Genomic DNA, 24077 nt, shown 5'->3' on the forward strand with positions numbered 1-24077 from the left:
CATAGAAATGTACAGCATGGAAACAGACCATTCGGTCCAACCCGTCCATGCCGACCAGATATCCCAACCCAATCTAGTCCCACCTGCCAGCACCCAGCCCATATCCCTCCAAACCCTTCCTATTCATATACCCATCCAAATACCTTTTAAATGTTGTAATTGTACCAGCCTCCACCACATCCTCTGGCAGTTCATTCCATACACGTACCACGCTCTGGGTGAAAAAGTTGCCCCTTAGGTCTCTTTTATATCTTTCCCCTCTCACCCTAAACCTATGCCCTCTAGTTCTGGACTCCCTGACCCCAGGGAAAAGACTTTGTCTATTTATCCTATCCATGCCCCTCATAATTTTGTAAACCTCTATAAGGTCACCCCTCAGCCTCCGACGCTCCAGGGAAAACAGCCCCAGCCTGTTCAGCCTCTCCCTGTAGCTCAAATCCTCCAACCCTGGCAACATCCTTGTAAATCTTTTCTGAACTCTTTCAAGTTTCACAACATCTTGCCGATAGGAAGGAGGCCAGAATTGTAGGCAATATTCCAACAGTGGCCTGACCAATGTCCTGTACAGCCGCAACATGACCTCCCAACTCCTGTACTCAATACTCTGACCAATAAAGGAAAGTATACCAAACGCCTTCTTCACTATCCTATCTACCTGTGACTCCACTTTCAAGGAGCTATGAACCTGTACTCCAAGGTCTCTTTGTTCAGCAACAATCCCTAGGACCTTACCATTAAGTGTATAAGTCCTGCTAAGAATTGCTTTCCCAAAATGCAGCACCTCACATTTATCTGAATTAAACTCCATCTGCCACTTCTCAGCCCATTGGCCCATCTGGTCCAGATCCTGTTGTAATCTGAGGTAATCTTCTTCGCTATCCACTACATCTCCAATTTTGGTGTCATCTGCAAACTTACTAACTGTACCTCTTATGCTCACATCCAAATCATTTATGTAAATGACAAAAAGTAGAGGACCCAGCACCGATCCTTGTGGCACTCCACTGGTCACAGGCCTCCAGTCTTGAAAACAACCCTCCACCACCACCCTCTGTCTTCTACCTTTGAGCCAGTTCTGTATCCAAATGGCTAGTTCTCCCTGTATTCCATGAGATCTAACCTTACTAATCAGTCTCCCATTGGGAACCTTGTTGAACGCATTACTGAAGTCCATATAGATCACATCTACTGCTCTGCCCTCATCAATCTTCTTTGTTACTTCCTCAAAAAACTCAATCAAGTTTGTGAGACATGATTTCCCATGCACAAAGCCATGTTGACTATCCTGAATCAGTCCTTGCCTTTCCAAATACATGTACATCCTGTCCCTCAGGATTCCCTCCAACAACTTGCCCACCACCGAGGTCAGGCTCACCGGTCTATAGTTCCCTGGCTTGTCCTTACCACCCTTCTTATGTACACACACAGGCACACACATATACAGACACAGACACACTGATACACACACACACACACACACACAGACTCACATACACATAGACACACACACAAACACCCCCACACAATGGAAACATTGAAATACAAGTTCGACAGTGTTTTGTTACTGGGAGTCATACTGAGAGCAGGAAAATTCCGAAACAGAACCTGAGATTCAGGGGTTAAAGGTGAGAGAATCCTGGATGTTAGTGTGGGACCAATGGCCAGTATTTTCAAACTGTGTAGATGTTCACAGTCTCTCTTGCTTTTCCCTATTTATAAAGTCAATCGTTTTGGAGGACCCAGCATTGGACTGGGGTGGACAAAGTTAAAAATCACACAACACCAGGTTATAGTCCAATGGGTTTATTTGGAAGCACTAGCTTTCAGAGCACTGCTCCTTCATTCAGTGGTTGTGTCAATACCAGTGCTGTGCTAATGTTAAATTGTGGCTGTGGACAAGTCTAAGATGCATGCCTGACTCATTTGGATCAGGAATGCTTTCAGCAAAGGGACAGGGGGGAATGTGTCAAAAGTCATTTCCATTCAGAGATCCTTGCAGAGGTAGGAAATGGAGACAGCTCCTTGAAGGAGGTTAAAATGCAAACTCCAGACCCTGTTTCCAGTGAATGCAGAGAGACAATGTCACATTCGGGCAAGGTCTGTCTTACATTCCAAGCTCCAAATATCTCAAAGACTCAAATATACAAAACCTGAAAGAGCTCGGCCACTGAATGGTAGATTTGCAGCGTTGGATCAGAACCTTGCCTGGCTAGGCCTCAACCCAAATTCAAGGGTTTCTCAAATCCCACACTGACCTTCTGTGGGTTCAACTTGTGTGTTGTCTGCAAATAAAAGAAAATAATGGACCTGCAATTAAACAAAAGACTTTTGTGTGTCTGTTGGTTTAAGTGTCTTTAAACAGGATTGAGGAGAAATATAGACAGTGCGATTGGGCAGCACTGTAACCAGAATGGCAGTAATTATAAAAGGTATATGAATATCTTCAGTGAAAGGGGAAAACAGAGGAGGATAGTTTTCAAACTAGGACCGTGGGGAGTCAGTAAAGTTGTGAAGTTTACGACTGTAACACGTAAAGGTTACACAAGATTTGGAATTATTTTCAGCAAAAGGAATTGCTTGCAGGTCAATGTGAATTGTTCAGTGCAGAGTTACAATATTCCGATGCCATGTCCTCACTATCTCACTTCGATCCCGGGTAAAATCTTGGGGGGGGACATTATTTACCCTCCGAAATGTTGGCGAATGGTTACCTTCCTGTGAACTGGCCTCTTCCCAAACTCTCCCTGCTCAGTCCCTGTTACAGTTAAAGACGGTGTAGACCTGAGGCCATTTGGAAATCCAAATCTCCCTCAGTCCCTCCCTGCCTGTTGGTCTCTGGGTGAGTATCTGCCTGTTTCTCTCCCATCTTCCAGAACACATGGAAACCTCCACATACAGCCGGTGAATCCTGTCTGGCTCAGCTCATTGCTGAGTTGGTCCATGGTGGGTACTCTGTCCTCTGCTTTCCCTCCTCTCGTATCCCGTTGCTCTGTCTATAAATCAACCAATCCCCTCAATTCGATTCCAGTCAATTGCTCACTCCTGGGTATCTATTATTCTATACATAAGCACTCCAATCCCCCCCGATAACATTCCAATCTGTAACTGACTTCTATTTATAAGGGACTCTGTATGTTAACCACCTCAAACCTTTGATTAGATTCCAGTCGGTAACTCACTCCTGGGTATCTGTTATTCTGTATATAAACCACCCTGAACCCCTTGATTAGATTCCAGTCTGAAACTCACTCCGGGGTATCTGTTATTCTGTATATAAACCACCCTGACCCCCTCAATTAGATTCCAGTCTGAAACTCACTCTGGGCTATCTGTTATTCTGTATATAAACCACCCTGAACCCCTCGATTAGATTCCAGTCTGTAACTCACTCCGGGGTGTCTGTTATTCTGTATATAAACCACCCTGAACACATCGATTAGATTCCAGACTGTAACTCACTCCGGGGTATCTGTTATTCTGTATATAAACCACCCTGAACCCCTCGATTAGATTCCAGTCTGTAACTCACCCTGGGCTATCTGTTTTTCTGTATATAAACCACCCTGAACCCCTCGATTAGATTCCAGTCTGTAACTCACTCTGGGGTATCTGTTATTCTGTGTATAAACCACCCTGAACCCCTCGATTAGATTCCAGTCGGTAACTCACTCCTGGGTATCTGTTATTCTGTATATAAACCACCCTGAACCCCTTGATTAGATTCCAGTCTGAAACTCACTCCGGGGTATCTGTTATTCTGTATATAAACCACCCTGACCCCCTCAATTAGATTCCAGTCTGAAACTCACTCTGGGCTATCTGTTATTCTGTATATAAACCACCCTGAACCCCTCGATTAGATTCCAGTCTGTAACTCACCCTGGGCTATCTGTTTTTCTGTATATAAACCACCCTGAACCCCTCGATTAGATTCCAGTCTGTAACTCACTCTGGGGTATCTGTTATTCTGTATATAACCCACCCTGAACCCCTCGATTAGATTCCAGTCTGAAACTCACTCTGGGCTATCTGTTATTCTGTATATAAACCACCCTGACCCCCTCAATTAGATTCCAGTCTGAAACTCACTCCGGGCTATCTGTTATTCTGTATATAAACCACCCTGACCCCCTCAATTAGATTCCAGTCTGAAACTCACTCTGGGCTATCTGTTATTCTGTATATAAACCACCCTGAACCCCTCGATTAGATTCCAGTCTGTAACTCACTCTGGGCTATCTGTTATTCTGTATATAAACCACCCTGAACCCCTCGATTAGATTCCAGTCTGTAACTCACTCTGGGGTATCTGTTATTCTGTATATAACCCACCCTGAACCCCTCGATTAGATTCCAGTCTGTAACTCACTCCGGGGTATCTGTTATGCTGTATATAAACCACCCTGAACCCCTTGATCAGATTCCAGTCTGTAACTCACTCTGGGGTATCTGTTATTCTGTGTATAAACCACCCTGAACCCCTCGATTAGATTCCAGTCTGTAACTCACTCTCGGGTATCTGTTATGCTGTATATAAACCACACTGAACCCCGCGATCAGATTCCAGACTGTAATTCACTCCGGGGTATCTGTTATTCTGCAGATAAACCAGCACAAACCCCTTGTTCAGATTCCAGGCTGTAACACACTCCCTCTCAAGGTAAGCTCATGTTCCTAACAAAACCTCCTGGCAAAAACAGTCAATGTAGAACTTGTCCTCCTATCTTGGCACTACTGTCATGTTAACTTTCTGAAGTTTATGTACAAGATCAGCCAAACCCCCTAGACAATAATGTTTCAGAATTTTTCACCATTTTTAACAGAAACATTCTTTTTCTAATCTTCCTGCAAATCACATGCCAATACATTATATTCACATTATATAATGGGCGGCACGGTGGCACAGTGGTTAGCACTGCTGCCTCACAGCGCCTGAGACCCGGGTTCAATTCCCGCCTCAGGCGACTGACTGTGTGGAGTTTGCACATTCTCCCCGTGTCTGCGTGGGTTTCCTCCGGGTGCTCCGGTTTCCTCCCACAGTCCAAAGATGTGCAGGTCAGGTGAATTGACTGCGCTAAATTGCCCGGAGTGTTAGGTGAAGGGGTAAGTGTAGGGGTATGGGTGGGTTGCGATTCAGCGGGTTGGTGTGGACTTGCTGGGCCGAAGGGCCTGTTTCCACACTGTAGGTAATCTAATCTAATCTAATTCCACTTGCGAATGATTTAAATACAATTCACAAAGCACTGACAGCAAAGTGGATGATATATTGGAATGTTGCAAACTCTGTTACACTCATAATTTGGAGATGCCGGTGTTGGACTGGGGTGTACAAAGTTAAAAATCACACAACACCAGGTTATAGTCCAACAGGTTTAATTGGAAGCACACTAGCTTTCGGAGCGACGCTCCTTCATCAGGTGATAGTGGAGGGCTCGATCGTAACACTGAATTTATAGCAAAAATTTACAGTGTGGTGTAGCTGAAATTATACATTGAGAAATTGATTGTCTGTTAAGCCTTTCATCTGTTAGAATACAGTGATAGATTCACTTCTTTCATGTGTCAATCACAAAACCTTTTTGTTAAAGTTGCATTCTCTGGTTAGCTGTTAACAATGGTGATAGCTAGACAATATGTTGAAGGTGTTGGCCCCCTGTGTTCTCTGTCTATACCACAATGTTTAGATTGATTCTAATCTAAAAAGTGAGATAACAGAGTTTTACATAAATTCATGCAGTTTTTGAGCTCAGAGTTCTACATGAATGCATGCAGTTTTTGAGCAAAGTACAATGTAATCCTGAAAGTACAAATTCACCACACAAAATATATGTGTGCATGTGGGTCTTTGTCTGTCTTTGTGTGTGTGTTTGTCTGGGGTGGGGGTTGTGAGTGTGAGAAAGTGTGTGTGAGTGTGTGTGTAGAGTGTCTTACGTCTGTGAGGAGGTGCATGTGTGAGTGTGGGAGTGTGTGTGTCTGTACGGGTGTGTGTGGGTGTCTGTGTGCGCGTCTGGGTGTACCTGTGTCCGTGTGTATGTGGGAGTGTGTGTGTGTAGGAATATCTGTGTGTGTGTGTAGTGCAATGGTGGTCACCTGTAATGTGACATGAACCCAAGGTCCCGGTTGAGGTCCTCCCTATGGGAACCGAACTTAGCTATCAGCCTCTGCTCGGCCACTTTTCTCTGCTGCCTGTCCCGCAGTCCACCTTGGAGGATGGTCACCCGAAGGTCCGAGGCTGAATGTCCTGGACCACTGAAGTGTTCCCCAACTGGGAGGGAACCCTCCTGTCTGTTGATTGTTGTGCGGTGCCCATTCTTCCATTGCCATACCCTTTGCTCGGTTTCCCCAATGTACCATGCCTCCGGGCATCATTGACTGCAACGTATAAGATAGACAACATTGGCTGAGTCACACGAGTCCCTGCCATGTACAAGGTGGGAGGTGTTCCCATGCGTAATAGTGGTATCTATGTCCACAATCTGACACGTCTTGCAGCGTCCACCGTGACAGGGTTGTATGGAGTTGTCCTGAGAGCCGGGCAGTTTGCTACGAACAATGATCTGTTTGAGGTTTGGCGGTTGTTTAAAGGCAAGTAGTGGAGGTGTGGGGAAGGTCTTGGTGAGGTGCTCATCCTCATTGATAATGTGTAGCAGGTCACGAAGAACATGGAGTAATTTTTCAGCCCCTGGGAAGTATTGAACAACGAAGGGTACCCTGTCAGTAGCAGCATGTATCTGTCTCCTGAGGAGGTCATTACAGTTCCTTGCTGTGGCACGTCGGAACTGGTGGTCGATGATTTGGGCATCGTACCCCTTTCTTGTGAGGGCATCCCTGAGTACTTCCAGGTGTCCGTCACGTTCCTCCTCATCTGAGCAGATCCGATGTATGCATAGGGCTTGTCCATAGGGGATGGCTGTTTTAATATGTTTTGGGTGGAAGCTGGAGAAGTGTAGCATTGTGAGGTTGTCTGTGGGTTTGCGGTAGAGTGTGGTGCTGAGGTGTCCACCCTTGATGGAGACGCATGTGTCCAAGAATGAGACAGATAGTCGAGAGTAGTCCCTGGTGAGTTTGATGGTGGGATGAAACTTGTTGATGTCACTGTGTAGTTTTATCAGTGACTCCTCGCCATGGATCCAGAGGAAGAAAATGTCATCAATGTACCTGGTGTACAGTGTTGGTTGGAGATTCCGCATAGAGAAGAAGTCTTGTTCGAACCTGTGCATAAAAATATTGGCATATTGGGGTGCAAAGTTGGTCCCCATGGCTGTTCCGTGTGTCTGGATGAAGAACTGGTTGTCAAAGGTGAAGACGTTGTGATCGAGGATAAAGCGGATGAGTTGGAGGATGGGGTTTGGAGACTGGCAGTTGTTGGTGTTGAGTACTGAGCAAACCGAGCAAAGGCTACGACAACGGATTCTGACTCTACCACTCCCACGGGCAGCGCATTCCATGCCCCTACCACTCTCTGGGTAAAGAACCCACCCTGACATCTCCCCTATACCTTCCACCCTTCACCTTAAATTTATGTCCCCTTGTAACACTCTGTTGTACCTGGGGAAAAAGTTTCTGACTGTCTAATCTATCTATTCCTCTGATCATCTTATAAACCTCGATCAAGTCACCCCTCATCCTTCGCCGTTCCAACGAGAAAAGGCCGAGAACTCTCAACCTATCCTCGTACGACCTACTCTCCATTCCAGGCAACATCCTGGTAAATCTTCTCTGCACCCTCTCCAAAGCGTCCACATCTTTCCTAAAGTGAGGCGACCAGAACTGCACACAGTACTCCAACTGTGGCCTAACCAAAGTCGAAATGTGTCACGACACATCCATACAGGCTGACTAGAAACTTCTAAGTACTTCTTATTTTACAGACAAATAGATGCTGAATAGCCTTTACACCAGCTCATCACAGTGTCAGCAAATTTCACTTTTAATGTGAGGAGAAAAAGTTTATTCTCTCCGACAGGAATCCCCTCAGCTAAGATCGAAGTTAAATATAAAAATATGCCAAACCAGACTGACATCAGCATTAGTCACAACACTTCAAACCCCAGCACGTACTTTTCCTTTGAAAGAATGGTGAGGGATTATTCAGTTCGAAAGTGATACTCAGCAGCAAGTTGAAGTTTAAAACAAATAAAATTTCCCACTGGATAGAACTAGAAAAGAAGTTAAAAAGTAGGTCATAGTTTGCAACTCCAGCAAGGAATCTCACAGACAGAGCTGCTTTTCTGAGTGAGTTCCCCTCCCCCTATCTCTTGATCTAAGCAGAGTACCGCTGGCATGATAAACTGCTCATATAACATCTGCCTGGCAACAGACACGTCGAAGGTTCTGATTGGACAAAAGTTTCAAGACGGGTCTCAGAACTTGATGGTTCTGCCGCAGTTGTGCTGTTCAGTCACTATCCCGATGTACTTTCAGGAGCTGCAGCTTCAGACAGGGTCAGGAAATCGAGAGGTTTGTTTTTACTTGAAGAAGATCCGAAAGTTAAGCTTCTAAATTGGAGTAAGGCCAATGGTAACACGAACAGGCCAGAACTTTCAGGAGTGAGTTGGGGGAGACAATCTCCAGGTAAGGACACACTGGGAAGTGGAGCACCCTTTTCCAAAGCGAGATGAGAGTCCAGAGGCCGTTATGTTCCTGTTCGTGTGAAGGGCAAGGCTGGTAGGGGTAAGGAGCGCTGGACGACTGGAGAAAACGAGTCTCAGGTCAAGAGAATGAAGGAGGCACATTGTCAGGTAGAGACAGCTGGGACCCAGAGAAAAGTGGAAAGATGAGATACTCAAGAGAGAAATCAGGAGGGCAGCAAGAAGTCAGGAGATTGCTTTGGCAAATAGGGTTAAGGAGAATCCATAGGGATTTTGCATTAAGGGCAAAATGGTGACGGGGGAGAGAATAGGGCCCCTCAAAGATCAGCAAGGTCTGTGTGGAACTGCAGAAAAAACACTAATGAGTATTTTGCATCAGTATTCACTATGGAGAAGGGTGGGGAAGTTAGAGAACTTGGGAAATAAATAGTGACATCTTGAAAAGTGTCCATACTACAGAGGAGATAGTACTGGATGCATTCAAACGCATAAAGGTGGATAAATCCCCAGGACCTGATCAGGTGTACCCGAGAACTCTGTGGGAAGCTAGAGAAGTGATTGCTGGGCCTCTTGCTGAGATATTTGTATCATCGAGAGTCACAGGTGAGGTGCTGGAAGACTGAAGGTTGGCTAACGGGGTGCCACTGTTTAAGAAGGGCAGTAAGGACAAGCCAGGGAACTATAGACCGGTGAGCCTGACCTCGGTGGGTAAGTTGTTGGAGGGAATCCTGAGGGACAGGATGTACATGTATTTGGAAAGGCAAGGACTGACTAGGGATAGTCATTTCGGCTTTGTGCATAGGAAATCAGGTCTCACAAACTTGATTGAGTTTTTTGAAGAAGTAACAAAGAAGATTGATGAGGGCAGTGCAGTAGATGTGATCTATATGGACTTCAGTAAGGCGTTCGACAAGGTTCCCCATGGGAGACTGATTAGCAAGGTTAGATCTCATGGAATACAGGGAGAACTAACCATTTGGATACAGAACTGGCTCAAAGGTAGAAGACAGAGAGTGATGGTGGAGGGTTGTTTTTCAGACTGGAGGCCTGTGACCAGTGGAGTGCCACAAGGATCGGTGCTGGGCCCTCTACTTTTTGTCATTTACATAAATGATTTGGATGCAAGCAGAAGAGGTACAGTTAGTAAGTTTGCAGATGACACCAAAATTGGAGGTGTAGTGGACAGCGAAGAGGGTTACCTCCTTTGTGGGAGGGCAAATTAGGTCAATATTAGGCAGGAGTTAGGGAATGGTAACTGGGAGGAGCTGTTACCTGGCCAGTCCAGTCTGACACGTGGGAGTTGTTTAAAGATCTACAGATCAGAGTTCCGGACCGGCATGTTCTAGTAAGGAGGAAGGACAAGGGTGACAAGGTAAGGGTTCTTGGAGGCTGAGGGTGGTTAGGAATTTAGTCAAAAGGAGAAAAGAAACATATGTAAGGTTTAGGAAGCTAAAATCGAACAGGGCCTGCGAGAGATATAAAGAAAGCAGGAAAAAACTCATGCAGGGAATTAGAAGAGCAAGAAGGGCCTATGAAATGATCTTGGGAAGTGGGATCGTAATATTTAAAAAATTAAATGTGAATATCTGTCTGGAAGTTATTGTAATATTAAAGGGTTGAACTGCACTGAGTGAACATTGTGGAAGTGGGTGGGTTCGACAGTCAGTCAGGAACGCGGACGACTCCCACCCCAGCCATTTATGACCAGTCCCTGACTATTATCAAATTAAACTCTCAGTTAGTGCCTTCCGTGGAACATTACAGCAGAGTCCAGGCCCTTCGGCCCTCGATGTTTCACCGACCTGTGAAATTCATCTGATCCCCTCGAACCGACACCGTACCATTCTTATCCATGTGTATGTCCAATGCCCATTTCAATGCCCTTAATGTCAGAGAGTCTACTACTGTTGCAGGCAGGCCATTCCACACCCCTACTACTCTCTGAGTAAAGAAACTACCCCGATATCTGTCCGAAAGGCATCACCCCTCAATTTAAAGCTATATCCCCTCGTGTTAACCTTCACCATCTGAGGAACATTTCCTGCTCCACTGTCCCATCAAACACTCCCAGGACAGGGTTAGTAGGGGGATTAAATTCAGAGTAATTCTCCCTCTCTACTGTCCCACCAAACACTCCCAGAATAGTGACAGTGTGGGGCTAGATACAGAGTAAATCTGCCTCGACACTGTCCCAACAAACACCACCAGGACAGGGACAGCACAAGGTTAGGTACACAGTAAAGATTTCTCGACACTAAACCCAACAGGTAGTCCCAGGAAAGCGACAGCGCATGCTGAGATACAGGGTTAAGATCCCCCTACACTATCCCATCGAACACTCCCAGGACAGGGACAGCGCGGGGTTAGATACAGAGTAAACCTCCCTCTACACTGTTCCTATTAAACACTCCCAGGACAGGGACAGCACGGGGTTAGATACAGAGTAAATCTCCCTCTGCACTGTTCCAAATAAACACTCAGAGGACTGGGACAGTGCGGGATTAGATGCAGAGTAAATCTCCCTCTGCACTGTTCGTATTAAACACTTGCAGGACAGAGACAGCACAGGGTCAGATACAGAGTAAATCTCCCTCTGCACTGTTCCTATTAAACACTCGCAGGACAGAGACAGCACAGGGTCAGATACAGAGTAAATCTCCCTCTACACTGTTCCTATTAAACACTCGCAGGACAGAGACAGCACAGGGTCAGATACAGAGTAAATCTCCCTCTGCACTGTTCCTATTAAACACTCCCAGGACAGGGACAGTATGACCCTGTAGAATTCCACAAATTCAGCACCAAGTTTTTTGTTGGATTCTGTGTTCTGTTCTGATTCCCTGTTAGATGGCTGGGTTTGAACATCCACATGGAGAGTCGTCCCAATCCCATGCACCACGCCCCACCCCTAAACACAGTGCCTGACCCCAACCCGCAGTGTGACACAGGAGCCCACCCCAGCACCAAGGGATGGTGAGTCCCGGTCCTGACCCAGGCATGTGAACGTCCTGTGTTCATTTGACATCCAGAGATTCTTTAATCCATTCAGAAATGCTTTCTGGTCACCCCTTGAAGCTAGGACACATCACACCGACATTGTCCTGGGGAATCGTCCACATGACAATTCCCCAGGATTAGGGCATTTTCATTTGCATTATCTCTGGTCATGACCTCATCCTGCCAGTGTACCTGACATGTGACTGTGGGGGTGGGGCTGGGGGTTGTGTTGAGTGACATGTCACTGGTGGATGTGGGGCTGGGGCTTGTGTTGAGTGGCATGTGACTGGTGGGGGAGGGACTGGGGGTTGTGTACAGTGATGTCACTGGTAGGGGTGGGGCTGGGGTCGTGATGAGTGAATGTCACTGGTGGGGGTGGAGCTGGGGGTTGTGTTGAGTGACATGTCACTGGTGGGGGAGGGGTTGGAGTTTCAGTTGAGTGGCATGTCATTGGTGGGGGAGGGGCTTGAAGTTGAATTGAGTGGCATGTCACTGGTGGGGGAGGGGCTGGGAATTGTGTTGGGGGGGTTGTGTGAAGTGTCATGTGATTGGTGGGGGCGGGTCTGGGGATTGTGTTGAGTGCCATGTGACTGGTGGGGGAGGGGCTGGGGGGGTTGTGTTGAGTGGCATGGGATTGGTGAAGGTTGTGTTGAGTGGCATGTGACTGGTGGGGGAGGGGCTGGGAGGTTGTGTTGAGTGGCATGTGACTGGTGGGAGACGGGCTGGGGGTTGTGCTGAGTGGCATGTGATTGGTGGGGGAGGGGCTGGGGGTTGTGTTGAGTCGCATGTGTGTGGTGGGGGAGGGGCTGGGGGTTGTGCTGAGTGGCATGTGATTGGTGGGGGAGGGGCTGGGGGTTGTGTTGAGTGGCATGTGATGGTGGGGGCGGGGCTAGGGGGTTGTGTTGAGTGGCATATGATTAGTGAGGGTTGTGTTGTGTGGCATGTGACTGTTGGGGGAGGGGCTGGGAGGTTGTGTTGAGTGGCATGGGATTGGTGGGAGATGAACTGGGGGTTGTGTTAGTGGCATGTGATTGGTGGGGGAGGGGCTGGGGATTGTGTTGAGTGGCATATGATTCGTGAGGGTTGTGTTGAGTGGCATGTGACTGGTTGGGGAGGGGCTGGGGGGGTTGTGTTGAGTAGCATGTGACTGGGGGAGTGACCAGTATATCTGTGAGCATTGCAAACTGTATAAAGGAGATGTGTTTCCTTTATTCGGGGCTTCACACGCCTATTGGGCATGTACAGACTTTTAATAAACTTTAACTGTTTGCAGAAGTTGGTGTGCACAAATTGCATCTTGTGTGTGAAACCTTGGGAAAAGAACCTAACAGGAATAAAGAGAATCCCAAGGCCTTCTGTAAGACACATTAGAAACAAGAGAATAACGAGGGAGAGATAGGACCACTCAAAGATAAAAGAGGGAGCTTGTGCTCGGAGGCAGAGAATGTGGGTGAATTCCTAACTGAGTACTCTGTGTCTGTATTCACCCAGGAGGGAGATAGGGAAGACAATGAGATTAGTGTGAAGCATGCTAATATGCTCGGGCATTTTGAGATCAAGAAAGAAGTGGTGTTGGGTCTCTTGAAGAGTACTAAGTTAGATAAGTGACCAGGGCCCGATGGTATCCACCCCAAGTTACCAAGAGAGGAGATTACAGGGTGTTTGACCAAGATCGTTGTATCCTCATTAGCCACTGGGGAGGTTCCAGAGAACTGGTAATGAGCTAATATTATTCCTTTGTTTAAGAAGGGAAATAGGGATCATCCAGGACACTATAGAGTAGTGAGTCTCACAATGGTGGCTGGGCAGCTATTGGAGAGAATTCTGAGGGGTAGGATTTAAGCACATTTGCAAAAGCATGGCCTAATTAGGGACAGTCAGCGTGGCTTTGTGCACGGGAGGTCATATCTCACGAACTGGAATTTTTCAAGGAGGCGACACAGTTGATTGATGAGGGTAGAGCTGTGGATGTTGTCTGCGTGCTATTCAGTAAGGCTGGCAGCAAGGTTCCTCATGGTCGGCTCAGCCAGAAGCTTACAATGCACGGGAATCACCGTGACCTGGCTGCGTGCGTTCAGAATTGGGTTACCCACAGAAGGCGGAGGATGGTGGTGGAAGAGTGTGTTTCAGGCTGGAGGTCTGTGCCTCGTGGGGTGTTCTGCAGGGGTCCACACTGGGACCTCTGCTGTTTCTTGTACATACATAAATGAATCGAATGAAAATATAGACAGCTAGGTTAGTAAGTTTGTAAATGATAAAAAGATTGGTGGAATTGTGGATAGTGTTATTAAAGGATACAGTGGGATATAGATCTGTTGCAGATTTGGGTGGAGAAACGGCAGATAGTGTTTAACTTGGGAACGTGTGAGGTGCTGCACTTTGGTAGGTCAAATAAGAAGGGAAACTTTACAGTTAATGGCAGGACCCTGAACAGCATTGATTGACAGAGGGATATTATTGCTCCCTGAAGGTGGTCACTCAAGTAGATAGGGTGGTAAGGAAGGTGTATGGCATGCTTGCCTTTACTGGTTGGGGGATTGAGTACAAGAGTCAAGATGTCATGTTGCAGCTTTAGAAGACTTTGGTGAGGCAACATTCAGAGTGTTATGTTCAGTTCTGCTCGCCACATTACAGCAAGGATGTGGAGGCTTTAGGAGCGGCTGCAGAAGAGTGCGATGACGTGGAGGTCGATACTTTTCTGAGGATTAAAAACGAAACACTTCGAAAAGATCGTCTCACATTCTGATAAAGTGTGACAAGGGGTATAACCGATCTCCCACCCGAATCTGTTAGAAAGGAGCGGTTAAATGAAATGGAATCCCGTCACCCACTTTATAATTAACAGCGAACAATTTATTTATTTAACTCCAACAGTGAATAAATTAACCTAATTACTAACAAACAGAATAAATCCCTTCTAACTCCTACCTATTCCCTTACTGAACTGAATTTTATGGGTAGGCTGTTCCAACTTCTATAAATAGGCCCCACTTCTATCAATCCAATTAATAAGAAAACAACACATTAAAACATAGCCCCTCAAAGTTCACACAGAATGGATCTTCCAGAACATTCCTCTTCCTCTTCCTCTCCACTGATACTGCTCTCAGGGTTGCTTTCTCTGTAACTAATCTGTTCTGAACCCCTCTGGTGTCAAGAAAGTTGTACTATTATAGGTAGATGAGGCAGTTTTGAGAGTGTGGAGTTTTTTTTTGTGAGAGCTCAGTATTTCTTTCTCAGATCGCTGTTTCCTCTCCCTTCTCTGTCCAGTCGTCCCTCTGTTATATACCCCCCCCCCCCCATGACACATCAATTTCTCACAAGAGTGGTTTCAGATTTAAATTTAATTGGTCCTTCAGCTCTGAGTGGCCTCTTAAGTTAATTGGCTGAATTTAAACTGTTCTCTGGGTAAAAACGCTGCTTGGGCCTGCTAACTGAATGTTTTTTTTGGTACAACGTTCCAATTTGAGCAGTTGCAGCTTCTTCCCCACAGGCATTCATATTTTGAATCTTGTAGCGTAACAAGCACTTTATAGGTTGTTCTCATAGAGTCTTGGTGATGTACAGCATGGAAACAGACCCTTCGGTCCAACCCGTCCATGCCGACCAGATATCCCAACCCAATCTAGTCCCGCCTGCCAGCACCCGGCCCATATCCCTCCAAACCCTTCCTACTCATATACCCATCCAACTACCTCTTAAATGTTGCAATTGTACCACCCTCCACCACTGCCTCTGGCAGCTCATTCCATACACGTATCACCCTCTGAATGAAAATTTGCCCCTTAAATCTACTTTTATATCTTTCCCCTCTCACTATGCCCTCTAGTTCTGGACTCCCCGACCCCAGGGAAAAGACTTTGTCTATTTATCCTATCCATGCCCCTCATGATTTTATAAACCTCTATAAGGTCACCCCTCACCCTCCGATGCTCCAGGGAAAACAGGCCCAGCCTGTTCATTCTCTCCCTATAGCTCAAATCCTCCAACCCTGGCAACGCCCTTGTAAATCTTTTCTGAACCTTTTAAAGTTGCACAACATCTTTCCGATAGGAAGGAGACCAGAATTGCACGCAATATTCCAACAGTGGCCTAACCAATGTCCTGTTCAGCCGCAACATGACCTCCCAACTCCTGTACTCAATACTCTGACCAATAAAAGAAAGCATACCAAACGCCTTCTTCACTATCCTATCTACCTGTGACTCCACTTTCAAGGAGCTATGAACCTGCACTCCAAGGTCTCTTTGTTCGGCAACACTCCCTCGGACCTTACCATTAAGTGTATAAGTCCTGCTAAGATTTGCTTTCCCAAAATGCAGCACCTCGCATTTATCTGAATTAAACTCCATCTGCCACTTCTCAGCCCATTGGCCCATCTGGTCCAGATCCTGTTGTAATCTGAGGTATCCCTCTTCGCTGTCCACTACACCTCCAATTTTGGTGTCATCTGCAAACTTACTAACTGTACCTCTTATGCTCACATCCAAATCATTGATGTAAATGACAAAAAGTAGACATCACAGCACCGATCCTTGTGGCACTCCACTGGTCACAGGCCTCCAGTCGGAAAAACAACCCTCCACCACATGTGAAATTCTGCCAGTGCGAGATCAACTGGATGCAGGGATGATTTTTTTTTCCCTGGTTTAAGGATTCTGAACAAGGGGTTAAGTCTTAGGATGCGCAGTAGTCCATTTTGTACTGTGATGAGGCGAAATTTCTTCTCTCAAGGAGTGGTGAACATCTATTACACAAGATTGTCGGGTAAGAGTCTCTCAAGGTACTCAATAAAGAATAGATCTCTTGTTACTGAACAGGCTGGGGCTGTTATCCCTGGAGCATCGGAGGCTGAGGGGTTACCATATAGAGGTTTACAAAATTATCAGGGGTATGGATAGGGTAAATAGGCAAAAAGACCTAAGGGGCAACGTTTTCACACAGAGGGTGATGCGTGTATAGAATGAGCTGCCAGAGGAAGTGGTGGACGCTGGTACAATTGCAACATTTAAGAGGCATTTGGTTGGGTATATGAATAGGAAGGGTTTAGAGGGATATGGACCGGGTGCTGGCAGGTGGGACTAGATTGGGTTGGGATATCTGGTCGGCAGGGACGGGTTAGACCGAAGGGTCTGTTTCTGTGCTGTACATCTCTATGATTCTTTGACTCTATGCCTCAGTTTAGAAAATACCGACCCAGTCAATCCAAACCCTCCTCATAGGACAAAACCTGTTGTAATGGGAATCAGTCTGGCGATTTTTCACTGCAGTAAGGCAATTTTGTGTCTTCTTAATGATGGATAATACAATTGCAAGCAATCCTCCAGGTAAGCTCTCACCAAGGTCCTGGATAGCTGCAGTAAGGCATCCTGCTCCTCAACTCAAACCCTTTTGCAATCATGGCCAATTTGCCGTTAGAGGTCTTGCTGCACCCACATGTGTGTCTGAGATGCATTAAATTCCTCTGACAGATTTCCCCAAACAGTGTCGTGGACCACAATGTGCCCAAACTTCGCGTCTGTCTCCAGGAGAACCCACTTAACCCATCTCAAATCATTCCTGGTTCACGGTTGCGTTTTATCCCTGATCTCAGACAATGCATTAACACCCGATTTCGAAATTCTTTTTGGGAGCTAAGTATCACAAGCTCTTTTGTAGTTCTGAAGATGATTTAAAAGCACAGCAGAACGTTAACTCTTCCCCTTCTTTTATTCGTTGAATTGGAATGTTAAAAATCCCACATTTTAGGGGTGTTGGTGTCGCTGGCTCGGCAGCATTTATTACCCATCCCTAATTGCTCATACAGCAGTTAAGAGTCAACTACATTGCTGTAGATCTGGAGTCACATGGACATACCAGGTAAAGATGGCAGTTTCCTTCCCTAAAGGACATTAGTGAATCAGGTAGGCTTTATTTTCTGACAATTGATTTGTGGTCATCTTTAGAATCGTAATTGTAGATTTCCATTGAATTCAAATCCCACCATCTGCCACGGCAGGACTGAACCCTGGGTCCCCAGAATATTACCTGGGTCACTGGATTAACAGCTCAGTGATAATATAACGATGCCATCACCTCCACAGATGCTTTGAGCATTTCTGGCATTGTCTGTTTATTTAAGTCTTCCAGCATTATTTTTCCTCTCCCTCAAACTCAAAAGTCAAAAACATTTGTCAATTGAGAAGACTTCAAATCGTATCTTTACGAAACAATATTGAATATTACAGTAACCCAGTAGATTTCCCAGAAGTATTTTAAAGGAGTTGAGGAAATCTAGATTGCACAAGCTGATCATTCCACCATTACATCTCAAAAGTGATAGGATTTAATGATGTACCAGATTCTAAATGTATAGATAACCATATCTAACAGGAAAAGTTTGACACTGTTGAACTGTGAAGATTTCAGTAGGTCTGAAGGTTGGAACTGTGCAATAAAAATGTAGTTTTGCTTTCTTACTGTTTTAGAAAATTGAAGAATCCATTCAAGAGGGAAATGGACAATTTGGATATTGATGAATATGAGGACTGTACTGAGGAGAATCGAGGTGGGGAAGCAAGTACCGACTATTGGGATGCATTTAAACAGCTTCTGAAAACTCTTGGACTGTGGGAATTTTATCCCAACAAGCTGTCCCTGAATAAAGTAAAGGAGATCAATATTGAGACTGTGGAGGACAAGAAATCCACCAGCACAACAGATATTCCTTGGCATTTCCTCAGGCTGCTAATGAAGGCAAATTCTAATGCCAGAACACAGGACACATCTGAAGATGAAACATTGCAAGATGATTCTAATAATTCCCCTCAAAGTCCGAATGCTACTGCAATGTCTTTCCATCCATTGGACATTATTTCTGCGATCTTTGTGTGCGCGGACACTATTCTGCAGCAGGAACTGATTCTCCGAATGTCCTTGTGCCAGTTTGCCTTTCCAATCGTCATGCTCAGTCCGGAAGGGAGACCAACTTTTCTTCTGCATCCCATGCGCTCCTTGGTGAGGAGATACCGACCTCAGTCAATGAGAGACAGGGCGGGATTCATTGAGGAATGTATGGCCACATCTAGTCTTCCAACGTTCGCTTTTGTTCGATTTGGCGACTGCTCATCATCAAAGTCTAAACTGATAAACCAGGTTTTCAGCAACTCACAACCCCGTCTGGATTATTTTGTCCATCATGGTATGTCATGTGGCGATAGAAGCAGGAGGGTTTCAGACGGATTGATAGAAATGATCTGGTATTTGCCATCTGGCAGTAAGGATATTGACATCATTCCAGAGGCTGTTGCAGTCATGAATCTCCGAGGAGATGCCCAAAACTTTCCGGAACACGTCCAGTTCCTGGGAAAAATTGCCACCGCTCTGTTTGTTTTCATCGAGCATTTGAACGAACAAGCCGAAGCATTTCTGTTTTCCAATCCTCAGATTCAACAGAAACTGTTTTTAATTATTAATTCCCAGGTGTCACAAATATATTTGCACTCAGAAAGATTGATTGAAGCTAAATTAATCGCAAAAGATCGTATTTTAACAAAACACCGAAAAAACAAAGCACACTTTCTCCGAACTATTCAATCGAAATTAATAGAGATTCTAAGAAAGGGGGCAGAAGTGAAAGAGGAGGCACAGAGTTTGCAAACAATGCTCCCAGCAGTGAAGGCCAGTAAGTTTCTGATCGATGAAGACAACAACGTGATTTCAGAAGCTTGGGGAAAATCGGAAGAAATTCTTCGAGTAATTGGGAGCGAAGGCATTAAAATGATCCGAGAGAGAGAGTTGTATTTCCAAGGAGAGACTTGGAAAAAGATTTCAGGCATCGATAAGGAAATGTGTCAGTTAAAGAGTCTCAGTGATGCTAACGTTTCAGATTATGTCGGTCAGCTGCAGAGAGAGAGAGAAGGTCTTTGTCGGGAACTTGCCCTTCGTGGGATGTCGAATCTGATGAGGCAAATAATCCTTGGGCTCCAGACAATGAGAAACCAAAGGAAACTTTTCCTAAATTGCCTGAGACATGCGTTGGATTCAAATTCACTCACAGTGTCTCATAGGAACAGAATGTTAAACCTGGAGACTGAGGAGCAAGTGGAGAGTCAAAGTATTCAGGAACAATTAACTGAACCCAGTAAGAACTTGCTGGACAGATTCCAGAGCTTGGGATTGGAACATTTCCTCCGGGAAATGGGTCTCATCTATGAGGTGTTTCAGATCCAGCCAAGTGTTCCGTCAGATATCAAAGAGTTTCCATCGTTGGCAGCCGATATGATGTTAGAGGGTTTCCCAATTGAGCTCATGGATGGAGATGTTTCCAATATCCCCATGGAATGGGTCACTAGCGTGTTAATGGAAGTTGACAAGAAGGTTGGGCCTTGCCACATTTTTGTCCTGTCAGTGTTGGGATTACAAAGCACAGGCAAGTCCACTCTGTTGAATGTAATGTTTGGCTGTCAGTTTGCAGTGGGCTGTGGGAGATGCAGCTCTGGGGTCTACATGCAGCTCATTAGAACAACAGGAACAATGAAGGAGAAAGCCTGCGATTTCATCCTGATCCTGGACACTGAGGGTTTGCGGGCTCAGGAACGGTCCAGCCTGGATGGCCGAAATGAGCAGGACAATGAACTGGCCACTCTGGTGGCTGGTTTAAGCGATTTGATCATCATAAACATGTCCACAGAGACTGCCTCAGAAATGAAGGACATCCTGCAAATTGTTGTCCATGCCTTAATTCGTATGAAAGTGGTCGGGAAAAGACCCAATTGTCAATTTGTCCACCAAAAGGTTGGAGATGTGTCTGCATGTCAGAAGAATATGAGGAGTCACAAATCATTGCACCAGGAGCTGGACGCACTGACCAAGATTGTCGCTAAAACTGAGGGACAAGATCACAAATTCTCAAAGTTCTCTGATATTTTGGATTATGACTCCAAGAAAAACAATTGGTACATCCCAGGGCTGTGGTGTGGCACTCCCCCAATGGCACTAGTTAGTATGGGATACAGTCAGACAGTGACAGAACTCAAACACAAGATTTTGCAGCATTTTCTCAACAGGAAACCTTCCACCATCCCAGAGTTCATTCACTGGATGACAAGTACGTGGAACGCAGTGAAACATGAGAACTTCATCTTCAGTTTCAGGAACAGCTTGGTGACAGATGCCTACAATCGACTGTCGGAGAAGTACTCGGATTTGGAGTGGAAGCTGAGGAGTGAGGTCCATTCCTGTCTTCAGGAAGCAATCTGTCAAATTGCCAACTGTGAAGGGGACCTTCAGAAACTCAGAGAAACTTTGGATATGAAAGTTACAAAGATGATCAGTGAAGAGAAAAGTCAAATACTGGATGAGATGGAGAAGTATTTTAAGGAGGACACCAACCAGGCACATCTGATTGAGAATTTTAAGGCTGAGACAGCAGTGGGGTTTGACTCACTGAGTCGGGAGCTTGAAACACGCACAAAGATGAGATGTGAGGAAGCATTGAACAGGCAGAGAGATCTTAACAAAGTAAACCACATTTTAAGTAGTTTCAGTGAGAGAATCCAAGCGGCGATTGATCGGCTCTTGGATGATTTGAAACTTAAATCAACAGAACAAGGTGACAGCGAACTGAGTGAAACCTTTGAAAAATTTTGGAGAGAAGTCATGGCCTCAGTACATTTCCAGCCCATCGCAGTCAACATCGAGGGAGACATGGAAAAGAGCTTGAGGGAAAATACGAGGAAGCAAGGAAGAATACTCACAATGAAGCTCACATCTGGGAAGAGTCTTGTTGAGTTAAGCAACGTGGAATGGAAGATCACTGAGCAACATCTGGAAACAAACAAAACATCTTTCTTTGAGATGTTTAAAGGGAAGATACGCGCAGCTTATAGTCTGATACGTTCCTTCCATCAAAATAGAGAAAACTTGGAAGACGAGAATATGGCACAATGGGTGGAATCTGCACGTTTACTGGAAGCGAAGAAGAAAACTCTCCAATTGATATCACAATGTGACGATTATGTAGAAGAGATTGTTAAGAGAGGTGAGAGTTACAACTTGTTTCTTTGTCATGAACTTCTGAGAGAAGTGGACAGAAATCTACAGACACTTGATGGGGTGACACTCAAAGTCAATGAGCTATTAAGTACAGATGTGAAAATCCATGTGTGTGGCAAAGCCATTCAGAGATTTCAGGAGATGCATGATCGATTCTGTGACAAACATAATCCCGTGAAGAGACTAGAGAATGAGAAAAGTTATTACTTTACAATGTTTAAAAGCATATATTCTGAAAAGGACCAGAGTGAGACGTGTGCGAGATTATTCTGTGATTCCTGCTTGAAGCCCGCTCTGTTGGAAGCTCTCAAACAACAACTGGGCTCAGCAATTGTGGATCACCTTAAAAAAGAGCAAAAGATAGAACTTAAGTCACGCCGAAACCTTCAAGTGGGGATCATGTTGTATCTGAAAAAGCTCAACAGCTTTGACAAGTACTGTGAGTACATTGAACAGACCAGAAGGTTTGAACAAGTTTGGGTAAAAGAGCAAGTGCTGAACCATTGTAAAGGGCTGAACAACAACAAATCCACGTTTTATTGCATAGCGAAAGAGGTGCTGCAACAGAAAATCGACAAAATAAAGACGACCGTTGACTGTATTAAAAGCTCAGCTGATACCATTCAATCATTTTTGAATGAATTCAAACAAAGACTTGAAGAACACCTTGTGTTACCAAAAGAAAAGTTTGAAAACACAAGAGCTTTCAAAAATGCTCCAAGTTTTGTGATTAAATTGAATGAATTCATTCCTGCCTTGGGAACATGCCTCCTCCAAGACATTGAGAAATGGGATGTTGAGCAAACGCTGGTGAATCTTCCCAATGACCCTTCCAAAGAGCTCTACAAATTGTTGGCTGGTTGTGGAAATCGCTGCCCACTTTGCCGTGTGCCCTGTGATCACACCAATAATACACATGGGAAGCACTCAGCAACGTGTCACTGGCCTCAGGGGATTGGGGGCTGTCACTGGAGACGGAGCAAAGAGCTGGTAACTGACAGCTGCACAGCAACAGCCACCGCAATTTATCTGTACCAGAAAGATAAAGAACATTGGTGGCAAAGATTTATCCGGAATATAGAGGAGCTACTTTCTATTGCGTGCTATATCGAAATGCAATGTGAGGAACACAGTTCCTGGAACATTCCTTTAAATCCAGAGGCTGGGGTGCCATCTTATTGGAAATGGGTCCTGTATACCTATAACAAGGAGTTTGCAGAGAAATACAAGGTGAATCCTGCAAGAAACATTTCCAACTGGAACATTCCATGGGAGAAGATCGTGTCAGAACTGGAAGCTGAGTATGGTGTGAAGGTTGAGGAGACTGGAATAATCCAAACCTCGTATTATCAAGGAGAACAAAATCTGAAGTTGTGAGCATGTTGTACATTGGGATCCAGCGGAAGTCCGGATGTAATTATGTGTGATGCAATTGGATGGGAAGCTTAGTCGTCCAATGGGCTGGTTCATGCCGTCCTCTAATACTGACAAAAATCTCTCAAACTGCAATTATGTTGATGTTAGTCATTGTCTCTGATAAACAGCTAAGGCATCTGCAATTGAAACACAGTTCGCCTTGGACGATATCTGCATGTGTGCTGGTGATTACTGTGTGATCTGGACGGGGTGGTGTACATCTCCTTCATTGATAGTGAGGGAGAGTGGCTGGTTAGGTTATATGTGTACAGCAGTAATCCTGGACCATCCCAGTCTCCTGGATCTGGACAACTAGAGGGAGGCATCCAGCACCAATGGAAATCTCCTCCTGACTGCCCCATCGCCAGGAGGAAGCTCCTCTTTATCAGCTACAACCTCTGCTTGTCCTTTACCTGCACACCTCCCCTCCTGGATCCCCTCATCCACAGAATCGTGATGTCAGGGACTTTCTGCAGCCTGTCAAAGAGAGCTCACATCTCGGACCACATAGAAACAGGAGTAGGCCATTCGGCCCATTAAATGTATGTGATATCTCTCTGGTTCAGGACCGCTCAACTATGGACAACATCTACCCTGCGAAACACTTAAATATATTTTTAAAATTACCTCTTGAGAATACAGGCCAAGTTTGACCAACCACTCTCCAAATGAACACCTCTATCTGAGGGACAAGTCTGGGGTGAAACACTGATTTACTCCCTTTATGGGAATCATATCCTTCCTGAGATATGGAGACCAAAACTGCACACACTACTCCTGGTGCAGACTGACTGAGATTGCACACAACCTGGATCAAAACTTGGCACTTCTCTACTCAAATTCACTTGCAATAAAGGTTAATATTCAATTAGCCTTCCTAAAGGTTATAGCCTTTAGAGTCTTATCAACATGGTCCTTTTATACATCTGCACTCCTTCATTGATAGTGAGGGAGAGTGGCTGGTTAGGTTATATGTGCACAGCAGGAATCCTGGACCATCCCAGTCTCCTGGATCTGAACAACTAGACGAAGGCATCC

At 45.3% G+C, this 24077-nt stretch overlaps 1 protein-coding gene across 1 annotated transcript; it reads left to right on the forward strand.

Moving 5' to 3' along the window:
* Positions 1–8422: 8422 nt before the first annotated feature.
* On the forward strand, positions 8423–23649 carry LOC140468535 (interferon-induced very large GTPase 1-like). Its single transcript, XM_072564623.1, has 2 exons — positions 8423–8460; positions 18056–23649. Exon 2 carries the CDS (start codon positions 18084–18086, stop codon positions 22998–23000), a length of 4917 nt encoding a protein of 1638 aa, XP_072420724.1. The 5' UTR covers positions 8423–8460; positions 18056–18083; the 3' UTR covers positions 23001–23649.
* Positions 23650–24077: the final 428 nt, after the last annotated feature.

The sequence above is a fragment of the Chiloscyllium punctatum genome, chromosome 47 (genome assembly GCF_047496795.1).
Source record: "Chiloscyllium punctatum isolate Juve2018m chromosome 47, sChiPun1.3, whole genome shotgun sequence".
Lineage (NCBI taxonomy): Eukaryota > Metazoa > Chordata > Chondrichthyes > Orectolobiformes > Hemiscylliidae > Chiloscyllium > Chiloscyllium punctatum.

Bases quoted from the DNA above. Each gene is read 5' to 3' on its own strand.
- LOC140468535 (XM_072564623.1), top strand. From the start codon at position 18,084: ATGGACAATTTGGATATTGATGAATATGAGGACTGTACTGAGGAGAAT.